This window comes from Strongylocentrotus purpuratus, unplaced genomic scaffold, assembly GCF_000002235.5.
Source record: "Strongylocentrotus purpuratus isolate Spur 01 unplaced genomic scaffold, Spur_5.0 spur5_scaffold_14, whole genome shotgun sequence".
Classification (NCBI taxonomy): Eukaryota; Metazoa; Echinodermata; class Echinoidea; order Camarodonta; family Strongylocentrotidae; genus Strongylocentrotus; species Strongylocentrotus purpuratus.
The window spans coordinates 36,554,168-36,576,845 of NW_022145599.1; the positions used below are offsets into that span (position 1 = coordinate 36,554,168).

The 22,678-nt window shown below is 37.6% G+C and overlaps 1 protein-coding gene across 2 annotated transcripts; it reads left to right on the forward strand.

Annotated features, from left to right (window-relative positions):
• Positions 1–3,285: 3,285 nt before the first annotated feature.
• LOC100893953 (methyltransferase-like protein 27) lies at positions 3,286–18,231 on the forward strand. Of its 2 annotated transcripts, XM_003729805.3 has the most exons (6): positions 3,286–3,395; positions 12,600–12,733; positions 13,340–13,462; positions 14,322–14,457; positions 16,081–16,173; positions 17,300–18,231. In XM_003729805.3, the coding sequence occupies exons 2-6, from the start codon at positions 12,620–12,622 to the stop codon at positions 17,491–17,493; spliced, it is 660 nt and encodes a 219-aa protein (XP_003729853.1). In that variant the 5' UTR covers positions 3,286–3,395; positions 12,600–12,619; the 3' UTR covers positions 17,494–18,231. The 2 variants fall into 2 exon arrangements, with proteins under 2 accessions (XP_003729853.1, XP_030840732.1); XM_030984872.1 differs by lacking the exon at positions 3,286–3,395 and having other exon boundaries at positions 12,537–12,733.
• Positions 18,232–22,678: the final 4,447 nt, after the last annotated feature.

Genomic DNA, 22,678 nt, shown 5'->3' on the forward strand with positions numbered 1-22,678 from the left:
ATAGAGAGGAGGAGAATATTGGGGCGTTGCAAGAACGTTGAGTTGCAATCGATTCCAAATATTAGTCGCAAATTGTGTAACTTGCAATCATATCCTGTGCAAATTGAAGAGGAATGGAGTTCCAACCAGTGATCTTGTGCTCATATACACAATGTATATCCGACCATTGATGGAATATTGTGCACCAGTGTGGAGCAGTAGCCTGACAACACAGCAGTCAGATAGCATAGAGCGGATACAACGTAGATCACTCAGGATGATATCTTACCCTGATCAACAGCACTATGAGGAACTCCTGAGCAGCTTCGGCATTCCCTCCCTTGCCAGGCGAAGAAGTGACTTACTTATCAACTTTGCCAAATCAATCCTTGTCTCCTCGCGACACCGTGATTTGCTTCCGGCAGAACGACAGCATCTCTCGCGAGGTGGACTTAGGAATTCTAACCACCTACACATTCCTTATGCAAGAGCTGAACGATATAGAAAATCAAGTGTCCCCACACTTGTCAAACTGGTCAATGCTCAGTTGTAGATCATCTATAGTAATATATCATATTTGTTTTTCTTCTCTTTTTTAATAATATTGGAGTTATTGTTTTGTTACTTTGTTTAATTCAACTCAAGATCGATCCAAAATTCAAAATTCCGTGCACATTTTATTGAGTGCTCTTCATTTTTCTTATGAAGTTGTTCTTAAACCACCGTGTATAATTCTGCTGCAATAACATGATTGTAACTCAACTCCAATTTAAAATTTAATGTGGAAACTCAACAATTATGAGAATTTGTGTATGCTCATGGGCACTATACATCACTTTATATGAAATGCTTTAATGATATATTCTTAATGTAATAATTATATTCAACATAATTTGACCTTACCTGTCACACAACAGACACACCTGCATGTATAATTTTTCAGTCTATGGATCTCATGTTAACAATTGCAATATAATAATTTCCTCTCTCTCTCTCTCTCTCCCTCTATATATTATGTATATATATATTTTTTTTAAATAGCTGTTAAATTTAAAGATTATTTGTACTTGCAATAACTGGTTCAACATTTATTATCATCCATCTATTATCATTTATTTATATATGTATATAACTTTAGGTATGAGCAATAATTTTAACTTTATCTTTTATCATTTTTATTGTACATTTTTATGATCATTCCTGTTTTTATGCACATTTTATGTAAACATTGCATTATTGGTCCCTGGACTACTGCATTGTACATTGTATATGTTGATATTAATAAACCGAAATTGAATTGAATTGAATTGAATTGAATCAATCGCAACTTTCTTGCAACGCCCCATTATAGTCATTTCATACATTAAATATTCATAACTTTCTCATTATTGGTCCAATTTGTTTATGTTTCTCTCACATTTCTGCTTTCATCCAAATTAACTTATTACAAAGGTTGGATTGCTCTTTATACATGGCCGTCCATGACAGTTGTTGGATTGTTGGACTCTCAGTCTCAGAAATTAAAAAGGAGAAGAGAATAATGTTTATGAACCCTCACCGCTAATTTACGCTACGCTCTTCATGATCGTAAATACTCTAGCCTCCTCCGTCAGAGGGTATTGCATGTAAGAGTGGGGGTGTTGCGAATTGTTTTTTTGTCTGTCCCCCCCCCCCCAACGTTTATGCTAATTACGCCACTGCTGGTCACCATTACGTTCCAATATTTGGCTCTCATAATTTCAAATTTGGCCCCCCCCCCCCTCATAAGAAATCCTGGATCCGCGCCTGATCGCAATGAATATGAGAAACAGGTCGATGCGACAAACTATTTGAAAATGCTGGAAAAGACACACTAAGCCACCTGTCTCAGAACACTTAACAAAACAATTTGAGTAATACCTTTATTGAAGTTTATGAGATCTTTTAAAAAGATAATCCGTGTGCTCATAGGTAATTGCTTCAGGACGAGGGACTGAAATTCACAACTGTGACTATGATAAAAGAAAGTGCTCGAAATTTATGCAGGTGAGACATGCTAATTCAACAATTAAACAGTTCCCCTATGCAGGGGCGTCGCTAGACCTTTTTCAGTGGGGGGGGGGGGGGGGGTGTAGAGGCCAACGATTACCGACAAAACTAGCCACCAATTACCGACAAAATTAAATGTCCCAATATCTACAAATTTAACCCTATAAACCCGTGGCCAAAGGCTAAATTGTTTTTCATATGGATTATCTATAGTACTTGCGTATGCGCAAATCGTCATTTTCCTCGACGACATAAATATACGAATTTTTTCGTCAACTTAGTCAGCATCATAGCTATATATTTTAATGCAGGGGCGGAGCTAGGATCTTATTTTAGGGAGGGGGGCGGTAGTGAGTAAGCGAATCACTTTAGCGCGCTCATTAGGGGGTGTGTGTGATAGGCCTCCCGCGCGAAGCGATGAAGCTTTGACGTTCCCTTAAATTATTAGGAAAAGAAGACGATTTATTGTACCGTTCTCGACTGTTAATCCTTGTCTGAATGATATTTCCCCCTTCCCCCTTCCGCGCAAAGCGCGAAAGCTTTGACGTTTCATTAAATTATTACAACAAGAAGACGATTCGTTGAACTGTGCTCGACTCTTAATCCTTGTCTAAATTTAGTTTCTCCCCCTCCCGCGCGAAGCGTGGAAGCTTTGACGTTTCATTAACTTATGAGAAAAAGCAGACCATTCGGTGTACTGTTCTCGACTCTTAATCCTTTTCTGAATTCAGTTCTCCCCCTTCCGCGCGAAGCGCTCAAATTGAGACGTTTCATTACATTATTAGAGAAAGTAGACGATTCGTTGAACCGTGCCCGACTCTTAATCCTTGTCTGAATTCAGTTTCTTCTCCTCCCGCGCGAAGCGCGGAAGCTTTGACGTTTCATTAAATTATGACAAAAAGCAGACGATTCGGTGTACTGTTCTCGACTCTTAATCCTTATCTGAATTCAGTTTCCCGCGCGAAGCGCGGAAGTTTTGACGTTTCATTAAATTATTAGAGAAAGTAGACGATTCGTTGAACCGTGCTGGAACATGCCCGACGGTCTTAACATCTGAGCACATGAAAACTGGTTTCCTTTCCAGCTAGGTTGCCCCCCCCCCCCGCCACTGGCTCCCGGACTATAAGCAGGAGTTGTTGACTCGAGCGTGGTGTAAGCGGGAGTGAAGAAAACCTCGTGGTGTTGTAAATACACAGGAGAACGATGCGGATGAATGAGTCGCTATTTACAATCTATTTATGGGCGGCATTTTTTATGATTTCGTAGGTACACGTTATGAAATTGAATCATAACTCTAATCTCCACCACTGCTCCAACATTAAAGGTTCATCACTCGTGAGCGTAGTAGGACTTATAGTCTTTCAGCATTTCAGCAAATGAGGCAAAAGGTAAGCATGCAACACACGTTTCTGATTCATCTTTTTCGAATTCACAATCAAACATCCATCTCCACTTTGATTTTGTTTCATCGAAGTATCTTAGTAACCATTTTAACTTTAACGAGGTTTCTGGACAATGTAAATAAAATTGTGAGATCAGCGAGGTGGTTTATGTAGACTGTAAACCTTTGTATGTATACAAAACAGGTTTCGGAAGTATCCGAAGTAGGCCTCTCTTTATTCATGAATTTATTTCATATTCTAGTTAGGCTTCCTGAAAGAAATTTCAATTGTTAAGATATTTTTGGTTGCATTCTGTAGATTGTCATGTCATGTCATTGTCATCGTGTTTGATCTTGTTTTCAATAACGAGATCAAACGCATTATAAAAATACGCCTATACAGGGTGCACGCCAATAAATTCTTTACAACAATAAACAAAAATGAGGTGCTATTCGGTGTGGCGTACATAGGTCAATCATGCAGATCGTAGATCAGTGCCGAGTCTAATAAATTAAAGGGAACTCCATTTGAACCCGGGCCATAGGCTACCCCTCTCTATCTTTCTCTTTCTCTCTTTTGTAAAAGGATTTTTTTTTTAACTGCCAATGATGAGTAACCAGCACCTGGACAATCTAATGGTGTGACACTTGCTCCTGAGACAATTGCTCCACTTCGATTTCCTATGAACCCTATCTAGCCTTGGCTATTTTGAAACTGCATAGCCCGGGGCTTCTAAGCCCCCCCCCCCATGATCTCGGTCGTTAAACGGCCAATTGCCGCAAAAATGTGTATGCATGTCACGTAAAGTACTTGTATAGATTACTATGGGATTTAATTTGTTTTGAAAACTTCCCTCATTTGCATATTTATGGTAATTTATCCAAATAAAATACAATTCACATTTTTACCCATAAATCATATATTCCTCATATTTAAACACTAGTTTATGATAAAAATACCCCCAAAAAATTAGAAAATCCAGGTTATTCCTTATTTTTTCTATTGATTGTATTTTAGGCCTATTTCTTTTTTCGGGAATTTATGTATTTTATTGTTTTTGTTGTTTTATTATTATTCTAACTATAATTCAACTATTTTGAACCCCAAAATAAACACCTTAACTATAAACAAGACCTAATAGTTAAAGTTTTATCTCTTTTTTGGAAAATGAGATTTCCATATGTTTTGTACTCAAATCAAGAAAATGAGATTTTCGGGCTGACATGCAAAGACAAAAGGTCGCGTGACTTTGTAACAGTAGGTCAGGTTTAAAAATGTCCCTTTACTTGACAAAACTAGACAGATCAAGTAAATATGTTTACCTTCTCTTGTGGTCTTTTCTCTCCAGGACATTTTTGTTTCAAGCTCATATTAAAAAGAAGACAAGCATATAGTAATGCGACAAGTCGCTCAGCCTATAAAATAGAGGGGGAATTTAATTCTTAAAATTATAAAAATGAGCAAGATCATATAAAAAAAACTTCCATTTTTCATAATGACCGTTGACCATTATTTCCTTGTACTACACTCTGAGGTCCATCGCTTTGGATACTACTACCATGTTCAGATTGACAACCACCGATTCCATCCCTATTAAAAAATTGAACTTAATATGATGTACATTTCCGGATACAACATTTTTTAATATGGGAATGAAATATCCCTGCATAACCTGTAATAAAAATGTTAATTGGAATCAAAATTCCATATTATGTGTTTATGGTAGAAAGTGGATTCACTTAATTTGTTCTTCTGTCAGTAGTGAATTATTTCAATCGAACTCCGACTGGGTATATGATGCCTGTTTATTACGTCAATTGCCATTTTATAACACAGATGATGATTGTGAAAGTGATAATACAATCAATGGACCCCTATTTTTTACGGGGAAGGAGGATGATTCTGATATCGAAAAAGATTTGTTCAAATCTTTGGATAAATTCAATGGCTTTAATATAGCTCACTTCAATGTTTGTTCTTTGTTAAAAAATATTAAAGAAATACGAAATATTATAATGGGAAATAATTTTCATGTTGTGACTTTTTGTGAGACCATACTCGATGATAGTATCACGAATGACGATATATCTGGCCAGGTTATCGTACTTTGAGAAGAGACAGAAACAGAACTGGAGGAGGAATAATTGTATATTTTCAAGAATCTTCAAATTGTACAGTCCTTACTGAGCTACAATCTTATTTTCTTGAATTGTTATTCAGGTAGGGGGGGGGGGGGGGGGGGGTAAGAGGACACTTTTTAATTTTTTTTTTGGTCTCGAAATTTGAAAAATTTACATTTTGCTCCGTTGGGGGGGGGGTAAGGTCACCTTTTTTAGGTCAGCCATGGGGGTAATTTTTTTTTTTTTTTTTTTTTTTTTTAAATAACACAAAAACAAAAACAAAAAAACAATTTTTTTTTTAAAAAGCAAAGGGGGGAGGAGGGGGTTTGGTTTTTTTTAGGGGGGTTTATACACATAAAAATACCTAAGGGGGGGGTTTAACCCCCCAAACACCCCCCCCCCTGCGTACGCGCCTGCTCGTGAGTATAATTTGCACCAACACTTTGAAAAACCAACGCGTGTTACCCAGTCTACGAGTACTTTAATTGATTGTGCATTTCCTCAAATATATCTATAATAAAAAAATGAGAAATTTTGTGCGTTACTTTAAGTGACCATTACATGGTTAGTCTTTCATGGGGTAATACTAAACCCCCCTCTAATGATAATCATTGTTATACTAGTTCTCGTAACACGAAGAAAATTAATTTTGACCAGTTAAATCAAGAATTACAAAATATCGCATGGGATGATGTTTTAGGTAATGACGATGTGCAAAAGGCTTAAGCAGGGCTCCCACTTAGCCTTGAGTTGTGGCGAGCTGGCGCGATCTTATGGCAAGCAATTTTATCATTAAAACATATTTCTTGATATCAAGAATTCAATTCTTGATATCACGAAATCGAATTCCTGATATCACGAAATCGAGTTCTTGATATCAGGAATTACCATTGCTTTACAACATAAAAATATTTCTTGATAACAAGAATTGATTTAAAAAAAACAGCTTGTATTTGATTTGATTTATTTATTTCTGATTGATTTTCTTTTTCTTTTGCATGATTACAAATATATAACAAACAAAATATTTTACACATTTCAAAAGAATATAATGTCGAATAAAGTGACTAATCGAAAACATCAAACAGGAGGGCTGACAAAATAAGCAAAGCTCGATACCATGAATACCCTCAATGGATACATAATAATACGAAAATGGTGGAACAAATACTGGTAAAAGGGGAAAGCTAGAGAGAAAGAGAGAGAGAGAGAGAGAGAGAGAGAGATAAGAATAAAAAGAAAGAGGGGGTGTACATCAAAATTTACAGATGTTTGTGATACAATGTAGTTGGATTCAATTTGATATATGAAGATTAAAAAAGGGGTGCACATTGGAATATTGGGGGGCCAACTTGGGATATATTATAGAATGAGAAGACTCACGAGGTTTCTGGACAATACAAATAAAATTGTGAGATCAGTGAGCTGGTTTATGTAGACTGTAAACCCTTGTATGTATACAAAACAGGTTTCGGAAGTATACCAAGTAGGCCTCTCTTTATTCATGAATTTATTTCATATTCTTGTTAGGCTTCCTGAAAGAAATTTCAATTGTTAAGAAATTTTTGGTTGCATTCTGTAGATTGTCATGTCATGTCATTGTCATCGTGTTTGATCTTGTTTTCAATAACGAGATCAAACGCATTATAAAAATACGTCTATACAGGGTGCACGCCAATAAATTATTTACAACAATAAACAAAAATGAGGTGCTATTGGGTGTGACGTACACAGGTCAATCATGCACATCGTAGATCAGTGCCGAGTCTAATAAATTAAAGGGAACTCCATTTGAACCCGGGCCATAGGCTACCCCTCTCTATCTTTCTCTTTCTCTCTTTTGTAAAAGGATTTTTTGTTTAACTGCCAATGATGAGTAACCAGCACCTGGACAATCTAATGGTGTGACACTTGCTCCTGAGACAATTGCTCCACTTCGATTTCCTATGAACCCTATCTAGCCTTGGCTATTTTGAAACTGCATAGCCCGGGGCTTCTAAGCCCCCTCCCCCCCCCCATGATCTCGGTCGTTAAATGACCGTTGACCATTATTTCTTATAAGATCTTGTACTACACTCTGAGGTCCATCGCTTTGGATACTACTACCATGTTCAGATTGACAACCACCGATTCCATCCCTAGTAAAAAAATTGAACTTAATATGATGTACATTTCCGGATACAACATTTTTTAATATGGGAATGAAATATCCCTGCATAACCTGTAATAAAAATGTTAATTGGAATCAAAATTTCATATTATGTGTTTATTGTAGAAAGTGGATTCACTTAATTTGTTATTCTGTCAGTAGTGAATTATTTCAATCGAACTCCGACTGGGTATATGATGCCTGTTTATTACGTCAATTGCCATTTTATAACACAGATGATGATTGTGAAAGTGATAATACAATCAATGGACCCCTATTTTTTACGGGGAAGGAGGATGATTCTGATATCGAAAAAGATTTGTTCGAATCTTTGGATAAATTCAATGGCTTTAATATAGCTCACTTCAATGTTTGTTCTTTGTTAAAAAATATTAAAGAAATACGAAATATTATAATGGGAAATAATTTTCATGTTGTGACTTTTTGTGAGACCATACTCGATGATAGTATCACGAATGACGATATATCTGTGCCAGGTTATCGTACTTTGAGAAGAGACAGAAACAGAACTGGAGGAGGAATAATTGCGTATCAGGACAATTACCCCCTGGGCAATCACCCCCCGGAAAATTACCCCCCGGAAAACTACCTCCCAAGGACAATTACCCCCTGGAAATTTACCCCCCGGAGAATTACCCCCCGAGGACAATTACCCCCCAAGGACAATTACCCCCCGGAAAATTACCCCCCGGAGAATTACCCCCCCCCGAGGACAATTACTCCCCGAGGACAATTACCCCCCGAGGATAATTACCCCCCGAGGACAACTACCCCCGAGGACAATTACCACCCGAGGAAAACTACCCCACGAGGACAATTACCCCCCCCCCCCTCGAAACACCATTACCGCGGCCCGAGGACAATCACACCCAGGGAATTTGTAACACTGTGACGTATAATGCGAGCTCATCTTCAAATTGCTATTAAGAGAAAATGTCATGAACTTTCATTTTCTTAGTTATTTATGACGGAATAGATTTGTTTCGTACAGGGGTTGTGTATAAATTATATTTATATTCGTAGCTCACATTCAAAGCCCTCGTACCCATCTGCCAAATCTTTTTGCTTGACGTACATGTATCCTCCTAGGAGGAGATTTCACCCACCCCTCTCGCTCTGTATCCATTCCACCTTTGTGAAGTTTGACTTTGTGAAGATGCCACGTGTATTGAATCAAATTCAATTGCCAGAAGACGCATGTATCAAATCGAATTCAATTGCCAGAAGACGCATGTATCAAATCAAAGTACGGAATTTACATTTCTTAGAAATTTAACAATACACTGCGCGCAGATGAGTACGCGTTAATACAGCTAGTCTCCCCCAAAATGGCCCAACAAAGACATTAGGGGGTAATTCTCCGGGGGGTAATTTTCCGGAGGGTAATTGTCCTTGGGGGGTAATTGTCCTCGGGGGGTAATTCTCCGGGGGTAATTTTCCGTGGGGTAATTGTCCTTAGGGGGTTATTTTCCTCGGGGGGGAATTCTCCGGGGGGTAACTTTCCGGGAGGTGATTGCCCAGGGGGTAATTGTTCTAGAACCAAATAATTGTATATTTTCAAGAATCTTCAAATTGTACAGTCCTTACTGAGCTACAATCTTATTTTCTTGAATTGTTATTCAGGTGGGGGGGGGGGGTGTAAGAGGACACTTTTTAATTTTCTTTTTTGGTCGCGAAATTTGAAAAATTGACATTTTGCTCCGGGGGGGGGGGGGGGGGAGGGGGTTTGATTTTTTTTAGGGGGGTTTATACACATAAAAATACCTAAGGGGGGGTTTAACCCCCCCAAACACCCCCCCCCCCCCCCCTGCGTACGCGCCTGCTCGTGAGTATAATTTGCACCAACACGTTGAAAAACCAACGCGTGTTACCCAGTCTACGAGTACTTTAATTGATTGTGCATTTCCTCAAATATATCTATAATCAAACAATGAGAATTTTTGTGTGTTACTTTAAGTGACCATTACATGGTTAGTCTTTCATGGGGTAATACTAAACCCCCCTCTAATGATAATCATTGTTATACTAGTTCTCGTAACACGAAGAAAATTGATTTTGACCAGTTAAATCAAGAATTACAAAATATCGCATGGGATGATGTTTTAGGTAATGACGATGTGCAAAAGGCTTAAGCAGGGCTCCCACTTAGCCTCGAGTTGTGGCGAGCTGGCGCGATCTTATGGCAAGCAATTTTATCATTAAAACATATTTCTTGATATCAAGAATTCAATTCTTGATATCACGAAATCGAATTCCTGATATCACGAAATCGAGTTCTTGATATCAGGAATTACCATTGCTTTACAACATAAAAATATTTCTTGATATCAATTAATAATAAAACGGCTTGCCATGAGATCGCGCCAGCTCGCCACAACTCGAGGCTCCAACTCGGCTAAGTGGGAGCCCTGCTTTACAATACATGGGAAACCAAATTTAGTGCTTTTTAGATCGCCACGCACCTGTAAACAAGAAAAGAGTGGGTCAAAAAAGGTCTTTACAGTATGCATAGACGCGATCGCTTTAAAAGAATTGCTAAAAGTTCGAAGTCTGATAGGGATTGACAAGAAAATATAGAGCATATCATTGAACCGCTAACGCACATTATAAACTTGTCTTTAAAAGAAGGTCGTGTCCCTCATGAATGGAAACGAGCGAGAATAACTCCTTTGTTCAAAGGCGGTGATAAAATGCTTCCTGTTAACTACAGGTCAATATCCATATTATCCGTCTTGTCAAAAGTACTTGAAAAACTTGTTTTCAAACAAGTTTATTCTTATTTAGACGAAAATGATATTCTGGTTAGTAATCAAAATGGATTTCGCCCTAAGTATTCAACCACGTTTGCATTATTAGATTTAATTGACAATTTTAGGTTAGCCATTGACACTGGCAATGTTGTCGGTATGGTGTCACTCGATCTTCAAAAAGCATTCGATATGGTATCTCACGATATACTCATTCGTAAATTAGAGTTCTATGGTTTTCATGAAAATATAATAGAGTGGTTCAAGGATTATTTTTACCTGAGAAGTCAAATAACAGTAATAAATGACAATGAATCAACCGCGTCTTTTATCGAACACGGTGTAGCTCAAGGTAGTATAATTGGCCCACTTTTATTTATTTTGTACCTAAATGATTTGCCGAAAGTTGTTCAAAATTGCTCCATATCTCTTTATGCAGACGACACTCGTGTTTATTTTGCCTCTAAAGATCCGCTTCAGTTACAGAAAATTTTAACCGAAGATCTTGAGTTAGTGACAAATTGTTTTTTACATAATGAATTGATACTTAATGAAAGCAAGTGTAAGTTTATTCTGTTTGGGACAAGGAAAAATCTTTTGAAATTTCAGCATGTCAAATTATGTATCAATGGTCATTCTTTGGAAATAACTGATGAATTAAAATATTTAGGTGTCATTTTGGATAAATCATTGTCATGGTCCCCCCCAAATTGAAAATACACAATCAAAGATACACCGAAATGTTTACGTGTTGCGACGAGCTAGACCATATATTGATAGGGACACTGCTATTGTCTTATATCACACAATGATTCAATCGTATTTTGATTACTGTCACGTAGTTTGGCTTTGTCCTTCTTCCCATCATTTACTTAAATTGCAAATATTACAAAATAGGGACTTGAGAATAGTTTTGAATGTAGATTGTAGATATAGCAGAAAAGATATATATAATAATGTAAACATTGATTGCATTAGCAATAAGATTAAAAGGTCCTTATTAATTTTAATTTTTAAACGGATCCATAACCTGACACTACTATCTCTATAATAAATAATTGTTAAGGAAAGTTTTTATTCTTTACGCAACCACAAATGTATTCTTCACTTAGGCACACCCCGGACAAACTTTCTTAAAAATAGCTCACTTTATATTAGTATCAAACTGTTTAATGAACTCCCAGGGTCAATCCACTTAGCAAATAACATAAATAGTTTCCCCAGATTGATTTCTCAATTGTACACCAACCCTTTCTAGTTTCATTAATATTTCTTTTTTTCCCCTTCTGTTTAGCTTGCATTTCTTTTGTTGAACCTTGTATTATACTTATTTTGTTTAATTTTTTTTCTTTTTTTACATTTATTTATTTTATATTATGTATTTGTTATTGTTTAATTGTTGTGTTTTATATGTTTATTCATATGTATTTTAATGTACCATGTACGGACATGCTGAAAAACAGCTATGCTAAGCTGAAAGCATGTTTTTTAATCACTGTATTTAAATAAATAAACAAACAAACAAACAAACCTTGCAAAGTCTTCTCCGATTTCGCAAATTTGGTACCAAAGAATGCACAATACTTTAAAAAGGCATGATAATTAAGGGATTTGGATATTCAGGAGCATTTAAGGAGAGTTTCGAAAATTATTTGGGGGGGGGGTCAGAATGACCCCTCCCCTGGTTGGAAAATGGTTCAACAATAAACTATCAAACATTCTTTAGTTTTTACTCACATTGTTTTTGTATAGTAAATCTTAATTTCTTTTTATGAGGTAAAACTTTCCTTAAAAGGGGTTCATGCTCTGCCAGACATGATAGGAAAGAATGTACATTATAGTGCGTAAATGCAGTTCAGGAGATTTGCAGTATTGTGCAAAGTACTTATTGTTGTATTTTGTCATTCTTCATAAATGCATTACAATGACAATAGCCACTGTTGCATCACAAGTATCTTGAAATCAAGTACTTTTAAAATAATAGCAATTAATTCCAACAAAATAATCTACGATCATTTCAAGCCATGAAATTTTTCACAGCTCTTCCTTCTATTTCTTTTAAAATATATTCCTAGATTATCTTAGGCAAACTACATATTGTAAAGATTTTGCTGGATCCGCCCCTGAGTACAGTGTCAGGCGCTTTAGAGGAATCAATCTCTCTCTCTTTCAGTTAATCTATAACAGTTCAGAATGGATATGACTACATCAACTTACTGGGATCTCATCAATGCAACTTGTTCGGGCGAACTCAGGGGCCAGGCCCTCCAGACAGCATACAACGACTGGAGTCCCAAATACAACCAGGTAACACATAGGCCGGTATTCAAATTATATCAACTTTAAGTCAGTTTCAACCCATAAAAGTAGCCAGTACCCTCTCATCCCATCAAATTTATCATTATGTACGAACACAAATCATTTCAACATGAAATTATGATTTTATGACTGCATTCATTTCGGGTGAATTTAATACATTTTTTTCTTCAAAAACAAACAAACAAGCTTACACGTGGCACTCTATAATTCACTGGACTAAGCTCAACTTGTCCTAGTCTACTATAATGAATAAGGAGCCTTATACTTTTATTATTTATAATTAGAATATGACGGGAATTTCAAGAGGAATCCTTTACATGTGGCATTTCTGGTATTATTATTTTTCCAAACTGATATATTAATACAGGCCTATCATGAGAATGCTCACACATTACGGTCAAACCTGTCTATCAAGGTCCCCAAAGCGAAACAAAAAAGTGGCCTTTCTAGACAGGTTTTACAACACAAATTCTGTCTCGATGGAGATGAAATACATGGTCACTATACACAGGTATTATTAATATTGAGGTGGCCACTGAGACAGGTTTGACGGTATTTTTCATATACACTGAAAATGAACCTTTTCTTTAACAGGACTATGCCAAAGCGGCTTACAATGGACCCAAAATCGGGGCGATGAAGATGGCTGAGATCATCCGGGACAAACATTGTCAGATCCTGGATGTAGGCTGCGGAACAGGGCAAGTGGGAGAACTGGTAAGAGTAATACCCGAGTCTCGACTAGTAGACCTACAGCAGACCGAGAAAAGGCGAACAGGAAATTACATTGCTCCGAATTTGGCCGAAAAGCCACGATTCTGTCGATCGGCGGTGGTTAGGAGTCTGGTTTATTCAGGCAACTGTAGAACTCATTACTTACGACCAAGCAAATACGGAGGAAATTGATTTGATTTTGATTTGATTTGATTTATTGGTTTCTGCATCTTTTTTTTCTTTTTTCAATCATACATTTTCATGAACATAATATGGTTTGATACAATATTTTAAGTGTGTATAATTTTATACAGATAATCAACGAAATTAAACAAATATATTGAATGCATAATTAAAATACATTAGATGCAGGAGGGCTACAGAAATAAGCAAAGTAGCTTGACGTGCCCGCAGCCCTCAACTTAGATACAACAATAACAATATAAATAAAAAAAAGAGTGTGACTTGCAGAGAAGAAAAGGAAAGGGGAGAGAAGGAGCGTTGGTAATAATACAATAAATCTCATACATCTGCTGATTGATTGCAGGTTCATTCATGAATGGATAAACGATGCTGGGTCGTGGACGATTACACATCATTGTTGAATATACAGTCAATGTACACACGAACATGAATACGGTAAAATTACACACGACAGGATCAATACTTAGACAATAACATAGTTTTAACTGAGTGGGATAATGAGAAATTAATAGAATAATGAAGGAACAGTCGACATATTAATCAATGAAATAATAGATGGATGAATTAATTAATTAATCTTAAGAATTAGGCCTATATGTATAAATTAGTAAATGTATAAATGAACGAATTAATAAATATTTTCGTAATCTGATTTCAGATGGCCAAGCGTGGGTTTACTAACCTCCATGGGGTGGATTTTTCCGAGAAGAGCATTGAAGTTGCCAGGGCAACCGGCTGTTACAGAAGTGTTCGTTATGCAGATTTATTGAATGGTGGCATACCCGACAAAGACAGTTAGTGTTGTTTGTTCATTTAAGAGTCTTTGGGACTGCACTACTACTACTACTTCAACTGCAACTACTATTGCTACTAGTCTACTACTACTACTACTACTACTACTACTACTACTACTACTACTACTACTACTGCTGCTGCTACTAATAGTACTACTAGTACTGCTCAACTAGGCCTACCACTACTTCTACTACTATTATACCACTACTACTACCAGTACTACTACTGGTACTACTATTACTACTACTACTACTACCACCACTTCTACTACTACTATTACTACAACTGCTGCTGCTACTATAGGATTTCCCGTCCATTTTTCGTTCAAATCTCTGTGCACTTCAGTCTCGTCCTAGGAATCCGGGATCGTGCTAATGTCAAACTCAATTTAGTCATTTGTCATTCAAATTAGTCATTGGTCGATCGATTTAAACACTTGTCCATTCATTTTTTGTCAGATTTCATTGGAATTCCTCTTACATGGCGGTCCGAGGCAGAATTTAAATATCAAATCCGTCTTTGTGCCTTTATTTTCAAGAGAGATCCATTCAAATTCTTTGCATAGACAAGACCTTATAACAAACGAGGGATGGATTTGAATGACGCTTTAATGAAATCTACTGCAAAATGACGAAAATAATTCATGGAAATTGTACATTGACAGCCGAGGCTGACGAACTTGATTTGACTTTGACGAGATTGGATGCAAAATGATGAAAGTGCCGGATGGACGACATCGTTCAAAAATAAATGACCTAAGACGAAATTGACCATAAATGTGCAAGATAAGAAAGTTTCGGGACGGTATTGAATGAAAAGATGTTAAAATGGACGGAAAATCCTATACTACTACCACTTCTACCACTGGTCATGATACTGACGATGAAGATGATGATGCTGATAGCAATACTACTAATAACTGTAGTAATGTTGATAACAATTATGATAAAAATAGTAATGAAAATAATCCCAATAATAATGATAATAATGATAATATTTAATATACACTGTCTTGAGAGTTTCTGGTTGAAACTATGGGCAAGAGGTGACTCCAATAGTGCCCCGAAGCAAATGGTACTATTGGAGTCACCGAGGCCGTTAGCTTTAACCAGTACCTCGAAAAGAAGGCAGGGTATATTTGTTTTATATCCTGCTTTTTATAAAATCGAACTTTTTTTTCTTTAACAAAAAAACATTTTAAACATTTTATGTTTTGATAAAATGTATTAAATTAAAAAGAAAATTCGAAAAAATGTAGACAGAATATGAAACATTTTAAATTTGTACAGGTTAAAAGAAAAATAAAGTTAACTCCAAAATGGTTGAAATATTTCTGGTCACGTGAAGAGCTATCAACCATCCAGGATTTTCAACCATTCAAAAACCAATACAGGATATAATAATATTTATAATAATGATAATAATTTCATGAAAATTGAACTTAGGTATATCAGTAACTATTTTTCTTTATTGATATGTGGCTTTTCTGTCACAAGTAATGTCAGTCGTCAGGTTTCTTCTATTCAGTGATATACAATCTCTTAGGTGCGGAAATGTTTATCCAAACGTTCGTTGGATTACATACCAGAACGATTTATTATTGAAATACAACTTGTTTTCAGATGAATATGATGCGTTGGTAACAGTGGGAACGTTCTGTCCGGGTCATCTGAATACACCATGCTTTCCAGAGTTCGCCCGAGTCGTTAAACCAGGTAAACCATTTAATCAACTTAAACATGATGCTAATTAATTGCGTAGATGTGAAGGGGTTGGGAGCACGTACCCTAACTGAATGCCCCCCAAAAAGTGATGGTGACAGGAGTTAAAAAAAAGAAAAAGAAAGAAATAGGAGAAAGAAAGTGAAGAAAGGGAGAGGGACCAGGAAGGAAGCGAGGATACGCCCCCTAGCCTTTCCCGAATAGACCTGTTTGCTAATTTTAGTCATACTTTGTGAACAAAATTTGGAAACCAAGTGTTTGGGAAAAAACATGCATAAATTTAAATACATAAGTAAACATGGATATTGGTGTCTCTGTTTATTCACATGTAATTCAAGAAGAGACCAGCGCCCCCCCCTAATGCAAGTGCCCCTTTATTAGTTGACCCTCGCGGAGCCACTAGATATTACTCTGAAAGGATGATGATGATGATGATGATGATGATTAAGGGTGATGATTTGGTCTGATTGCACCGGTACCTCATTTTATATTAGGATTGCGGTACACACGTCTTTTCTTTCAACTTGTCCTCTTTTATGTTACAATACCGAAAAGACGGTCTAGTAACAACAACAAAAAGGATTGGAGGGAAATAGGCATAAAATCTTTTACTTTGTTATCTGTCGACGCATTTTTAAATGGTTACTTTCCTACAATGCATCACATCTTGCTTGTGTGTTTGTTTCTATGTATTTTGATTTCCGATGTCTTTCCTCTTCAATGTTAACCATTTCATTTAATTCTCATTTGAATAGTGTAGTAGTATCGTAACTGTGTTACCCTTAGTGACTTGCCATTCAGCAGGGGCGGAAAGAGCACAAGTAAATATATAATATGTATAAAGCGCCATGAGTGTCACAGCCTGGCGGATACCGGCGCTATATAAATAGCCATATTATTAATAATACACAATAAAGAGGGAGAGTTCTGTGTATTAAACTATGCAAATTAGCACCTAGGCTTCCCCTAAATCCTTCAATGGAATACCCTCCTGGGGGGGGGGGGGTCATTCTTTTCTTTTAATAGAGTTGTTATTTTACTTGTTTATTTGTCGTCAATTTGATTTGTGTTTTTTTAAAGTGTTTTTGTGTTGTTGTTTTTTTGTCTTTATATTTGACAGGCGGTCTGATTGTGCTGGTTATGCGTGAAGCAAACTTATTTAACTCACCAGAGTTTAACAATGGCCAGGTTGACTCAGCCATAGTAGAGTTGAGTAAGAACGGAACCTTGAGGTATCTGAAAAGAGAATGGGTCCCCAACTACCTTGATGATATGCCTGGGATAATTTTTGTTTTCCAAACTCCTGAAATTTAAGGTCCGGTATAGGCCTACATCGCCTCCTTAAAATCACAGGAACTCAACGGCTCTCGATAAATCAACGGAGGGGAAATTCAGTACTGTATTGTAACAATACCCACATAAAACACATTCATTTATATCATTCTTTTCCACCTTTGACAAATTATATGATTTCGCATTAATGATTTGGTCTCATCATAGAGACTCCATGAGGTACTCTAATGAAATAGTAATATCGCCCTCTATCTACATCGTTGTATATAATGCGACCCCCTTGCTTTCTTACGTCATATTGAAGAGATCGTATATGTATAGGAGCTCTTGTTTGAAATTTAATTAACTTTTTTAGTTACACATGAGGCGCCTGGTGAGAACAAGTTGAATAAACCACCCATTTGACGTTTAAGTTTGCTGTTTCATAATCAACTCCCTTCATTTGATTCTTGTTTTCTTGATAAATGATTAAGAACGGAACCTTCATGCATCTAAAAAGAATGTTGGTCACCAATTACCTAGATATGCCTTGGATAGTTTTTGTTTTCCAAACTCCTGAAATTTAAGGTCCGGTACGCGTCTTTTTTTTCATTAACCTAGCCATCCTAAAATGCATATTAATATTTGAATATATGAATATTTGCTTTGGTACGGTGTGGTGGAGATTAAATTTAAATCGGTCAGATTCTGGACTTAACCAGTATGTCGCAATGAATCAATGGAGAGAAATTCAGTACTGTATTGTAACTATACCCACATAAAACACATTCATAATATCATTCTTTTCCACCTTTGAACAATTATTTTATTTCGCATTTATGGTTTGGTCTCATCATAGAGACTTCATGGGGCGCTCTAATGAAATAGTAATATCGCCCTCTATCTACATCGTTTTGTGTAATGACGCCCCCTTGCTTTCTTACGTATAAAATTGAAGAGATCGTATATGTTTAGGAGCTGCTCTTGTTTGAAATTCAATTAACTCTTTTTAGTTACACGAGAGCCCCTGATGACATTAAAGTTGAATACACCACCAAATTTCTTTCATGTTTGATGTTTCATTATTAATTGCCTTCATTCGATTCTTGTTTTCTTTATAAATGATGACTATAATGTATGTTGTTGGAAAGCGGCTTTGATTTAAAAGTACGCCTAATCAGGGAGGTGACTCATGTCCCCTCCCTGGCCTAATATAAATCCATCCTTGACATCAAAATACTCTCAGGAGGAAAGCTGAAAAATCAGAGAATGAATGAAATCCTTAAAACATTATTTACAAAATACTATTTTGTCGTCAAAATGGCCGCTTTTTCGGCGGGGGGCGTCCCCCCGGCCACACCCACCACTTGGAACATGCCAGGCGGTCATATAGCGATCTTAACATCTGTGCACATGAAAATTAGTTTCCTTTCCAGCTAGGTTGACCCACCCCCCCCCCTCCCCCTCCCGCCGCTGGCTCCCGGACTATAAGCAGGAGTTGTTGACTCGACCGTGGTGTAAGCGGAAGTTGTTGACTCGAGCGTGGTGTAAGCGGGAGTGAAAAAAAAACCTCGTGGTGTTGAAAATACGCAGGGTACGAAAGCTTAAAAGTGCCACCGAGATGACGAGATAATTCCTCGTCTTCTCGACTTTTTTGGTCCGAGAAGGCGAGAAGGCGTGATCCGGCATCTCGTCTTCTCGGCCTTTTTAGGTCCAAGAAGGTGAGAAAGCGAGATTCCAAATCTCGTCTTCTCGACTTCTCAGGTACAAGAAGGTGCGAAGGCGAGATTCCAAATCTCGTCTTCTCGGCCTTTTTAGGTCCAAGAAGGTGAGAAAGCGAGATTCCAAATCTCGTCTTCTCGACTTCTCAGGTCCAAGAAGGTGAGAAAGCGAGATTCCAAATCTCGTCTTCTCGACTTCTCAGGTACAAGAAGGTGCGAAGGCGTGATCCGGCATCTCGTCTTCTTGACTTCTCGGGTATGAAATGGTGAGAAGGCATTTTTTTTACAAACTCGCTAAGTCGCCTTGTTTTGGACGAGAACGCGGGGAGGCGAGAGGTGCAAACCTTCTATGGCGTCTTATTCAGTACGAGAAGGCGACTTGTAACGGGGAATCCTCGCTATTCACAAGGACCGATATTCATGAGGACCACTATTAATAATTTGAGAAATAGGCCATTATTCGTAAGGACCGCTATTCACAATCAAAGAAGAGAGGCGCTATTCATGATAAATAGGAGGGTCGCTATTCGTAATACAAGAAGACTGTCGCTATTCATAATACGGGATAAGAGTCGCTATTCATGAAAAAGAAAATTAAATATTAGTAAGTAATAAACGAAATGATAATAAGATAGCGAAATAATGGATAAGGGGTACCCCTACGGCTGTGGCGTAGGCGTGGGAGGGGGGGGGGGGACGCCACGTGGACCCTTATATTTGTAGGAAACATTTATTGAAAACATATATTATTTTTCTGAACAATGGGCGTGCCCCATTAATGTACGCGACCCATTATCCCGGGCCCCACCCCCCCCCCCCCCCCCTCCTCATCGGTCATATCACGCATTCGGCCCACCCTCCCCGCAGTATTCCCTAGGTAAAAGTACATTATTACCGACATTTTTCGTCAAAGTAGTTCATAGATGGCGTAGCCTGTCTGTGTTTCACGGGGGGGGGGGGGGGGCAGTGGGGTGTAGCAGTGTTTACATCAAGGGACTGATCGTTCGTGTCTCTAACCCTCAGCAAAGGAAGGAAATGACCGAGAGGGGGTTGAAGGGACACCATTTTCAAGTTTTTCATAAATATACAATATTGCACGATATATTTTCCATATAAGTAAGGAAGTTTAATTTTCAAGATTTTAAGCCAAATGAAACACGATTTGGTGGCCGTAAGGCATTATGCGAAGGGTAGCGTCCCCTGTATCATGTCTGATAATTATATAAAGAAATCCCCATAATCTAGCTAATATATTTCCCCCGCTCCTATGTGGTGACAAAAAAAGGAGAACATAAGACAAATAATAATCCTATCGTAATTTGTCCCCCCCCCCCTTGTGTGAAATATTGCCCCACAACCCTGCCCCTGACTGAGCTTATCTAGGCTTTACCACTGAGACATTAAGTAGAACAATTAAGCAGGCCCATTATCATAGCCATTTAAGGACTGGGATTGCTATTTTAGAAACTACAAATTATATAGCCTTAGCTATATCCAGGGACCCAGGCCTGAAGCTCTTCAATTTCAGCCAATGAAGAAATTTCAAGATTTTCTTTTTTCCGTGAATTACCATAATTTGGGATACTAGTTAAACTAAGTATTAATATACCTAACTTTATTCATCCCCAATCTTGATTTCCTGAAACTTTCCTAACACCGGAAACACACTGAGTTGGACCGGACCATGAACCTAGTTATTGCCCGGAGAGGGGTGGGGAGGGAGGCACTTTAAAATTGTGTTTTGTTTGGGGAGATAGGGGGCTTGAACACTCTCGGACCTTGAAGGTGTTCGCGTCATGTAGCGTACAAAGAGGTAATGCAATCCAGATACGATTTACTGCTTGAGTTCTATAATATTTTAAATATTAAAAACCGACAGTATTTATATATTTCGTACGCTTTTTAAGTATTTATTAATAGAACTAAACAATATGTCTTTTTCTGTATTCACATTACGAGGTAAAATTCATGGAAATATGAAATCTTGAAACTCTTCATTGGCTGAAATTGAAGAGCTTCTGGATGCTGAAATTCCTCAGAACGTTATTATCTGTAAGTTCATATACTCCAGACTGTATGGTTTATGGAGAAACTGGACGAGGTTTGATTTTGAATCATGTGAAGGGTAGAATGGTTAATTTTTGGTCAAGAATTTTGAGAGGTAAAGATAGCAAATATTCATATGTCCTTTTAAAATTCATTTCTGCCATTCATAAAGATGAACATTTGGAATTTACTTCCTCATGGTTAAAATTTATTGAAGACACATTTAATCAAGCTGGTCTATCCAATATTTGGCTAGGCCAAAATAGTGGATTTGGCTTAAATATTAATTCTTTGCTAAAACTGAGACTAAATGATATTTTTGGTCAGGAATGGAAAGATGCAGTATGGTCAAATCGCATTTGCACAAATTATAGGATATTTAAAGGCAACCATATATTTGAAAGCTATTTACTCACCCTAAATAAAGCTATGGTCACAAATCAGAGCAGCGACCGACCGATCAGTAGCCTGCTCGGTCGCTGCTGGAATTAGGCATCGCCCAGCGATTAGGTCGGTGCCCGGGCGGCGACCGCCAAGGCACCGAGCGTATTTTGGGCGGCGAGTGAAAAGTGAGCAGGCGCCGCCCAAATTTTAACTCCGCGCTAAAACTTCAGCGGCGACCGAGCGATGCCCTAAAAACGAGCGGTCCCTGGGCGGCCGCCGCTGGGTGGCTGGCCAGCCGCCGGGCAGAATTGGTCAAAAACTCGCCGCTCGGCCGCCGAGCAGGCTACTTTTGGGTAATGTGACTATAGCATAAAACTGATGCTTTTACTCTCTGTGGCCCGAATTCACAAAGCAAGGTTTGAGCTCAGACCAAGGTTTGAGCTCAAACCTCCTTTTGTTTCGCCAAACCTCCTTTTGTTATTTACTAACAAAAGGAGGTTTGGCGAAACAAAAGGAGGTTTGAGCTCAAACCTTGGTCTAAACTCAAACCTTGCTTTGTGAATTCGGACCAAGAAGTTTCGGTGTAGATCACATAAATTACCTGTAAACAAAGGTCGGTTTGATGCGAACACACCACATTGTGATATGCAGTGCACACTCTGCCTGTCCACTGATATAGGAGATGAATTTCACTATATTTTTGTTTGTCCGTTTTTTCAAAGAGAGAGATGTTTATATTTATCAAAAAAGTGTTGTAAGTCTAAGCTCCCAAGTGCTATACACATGGCAGAACTTTTTAATACTAGAAGCACTTCTCAGTTGAAGAATTTATTGAGATTTACCCGCCTTATTATGTTGAAATTTAATCAAAAAACAGAGAAAGAAGATATTTCAAGCATTTCAAGAAGTACAATTAGAGCTGAACATACACGTACTCGTAGCGGTAGGATAGTGAAGCAGCCTACTTTGTTTACTATTTAGCTTGTAAATAGACTGCATTATAGTTATCCTTTTATTATTGTCAGTTTGTCACTATCTACATTCATTGTACATGTACATGTACATGTATATATAAT

Excerpts from the sequence above, each read along its gene's own strand:
- LOC100893953 (XM_003729805.3), top strand. The coding sequence starts at position 12,620 with ATGGATATGACTACATCAACTTACTGGGATCTCATCAATGCAACTTGT. Across the intron at positions 13,463-14,321 it reads CAGGGCAAGTGGGAGAACTG|ATGGCCAAGCGTGGGTTTAC; the intron begins GTAAGAGTAATA and ends ATCTGATTTCAG. Across the intron at positions 16,174-17,299 it reads CGCCCGAGTCGTTAAACCAG|GCGGTCTGATTGTGCTGGTT; the intron begins GTAAACCATTTA and ends TATATTTGACAG.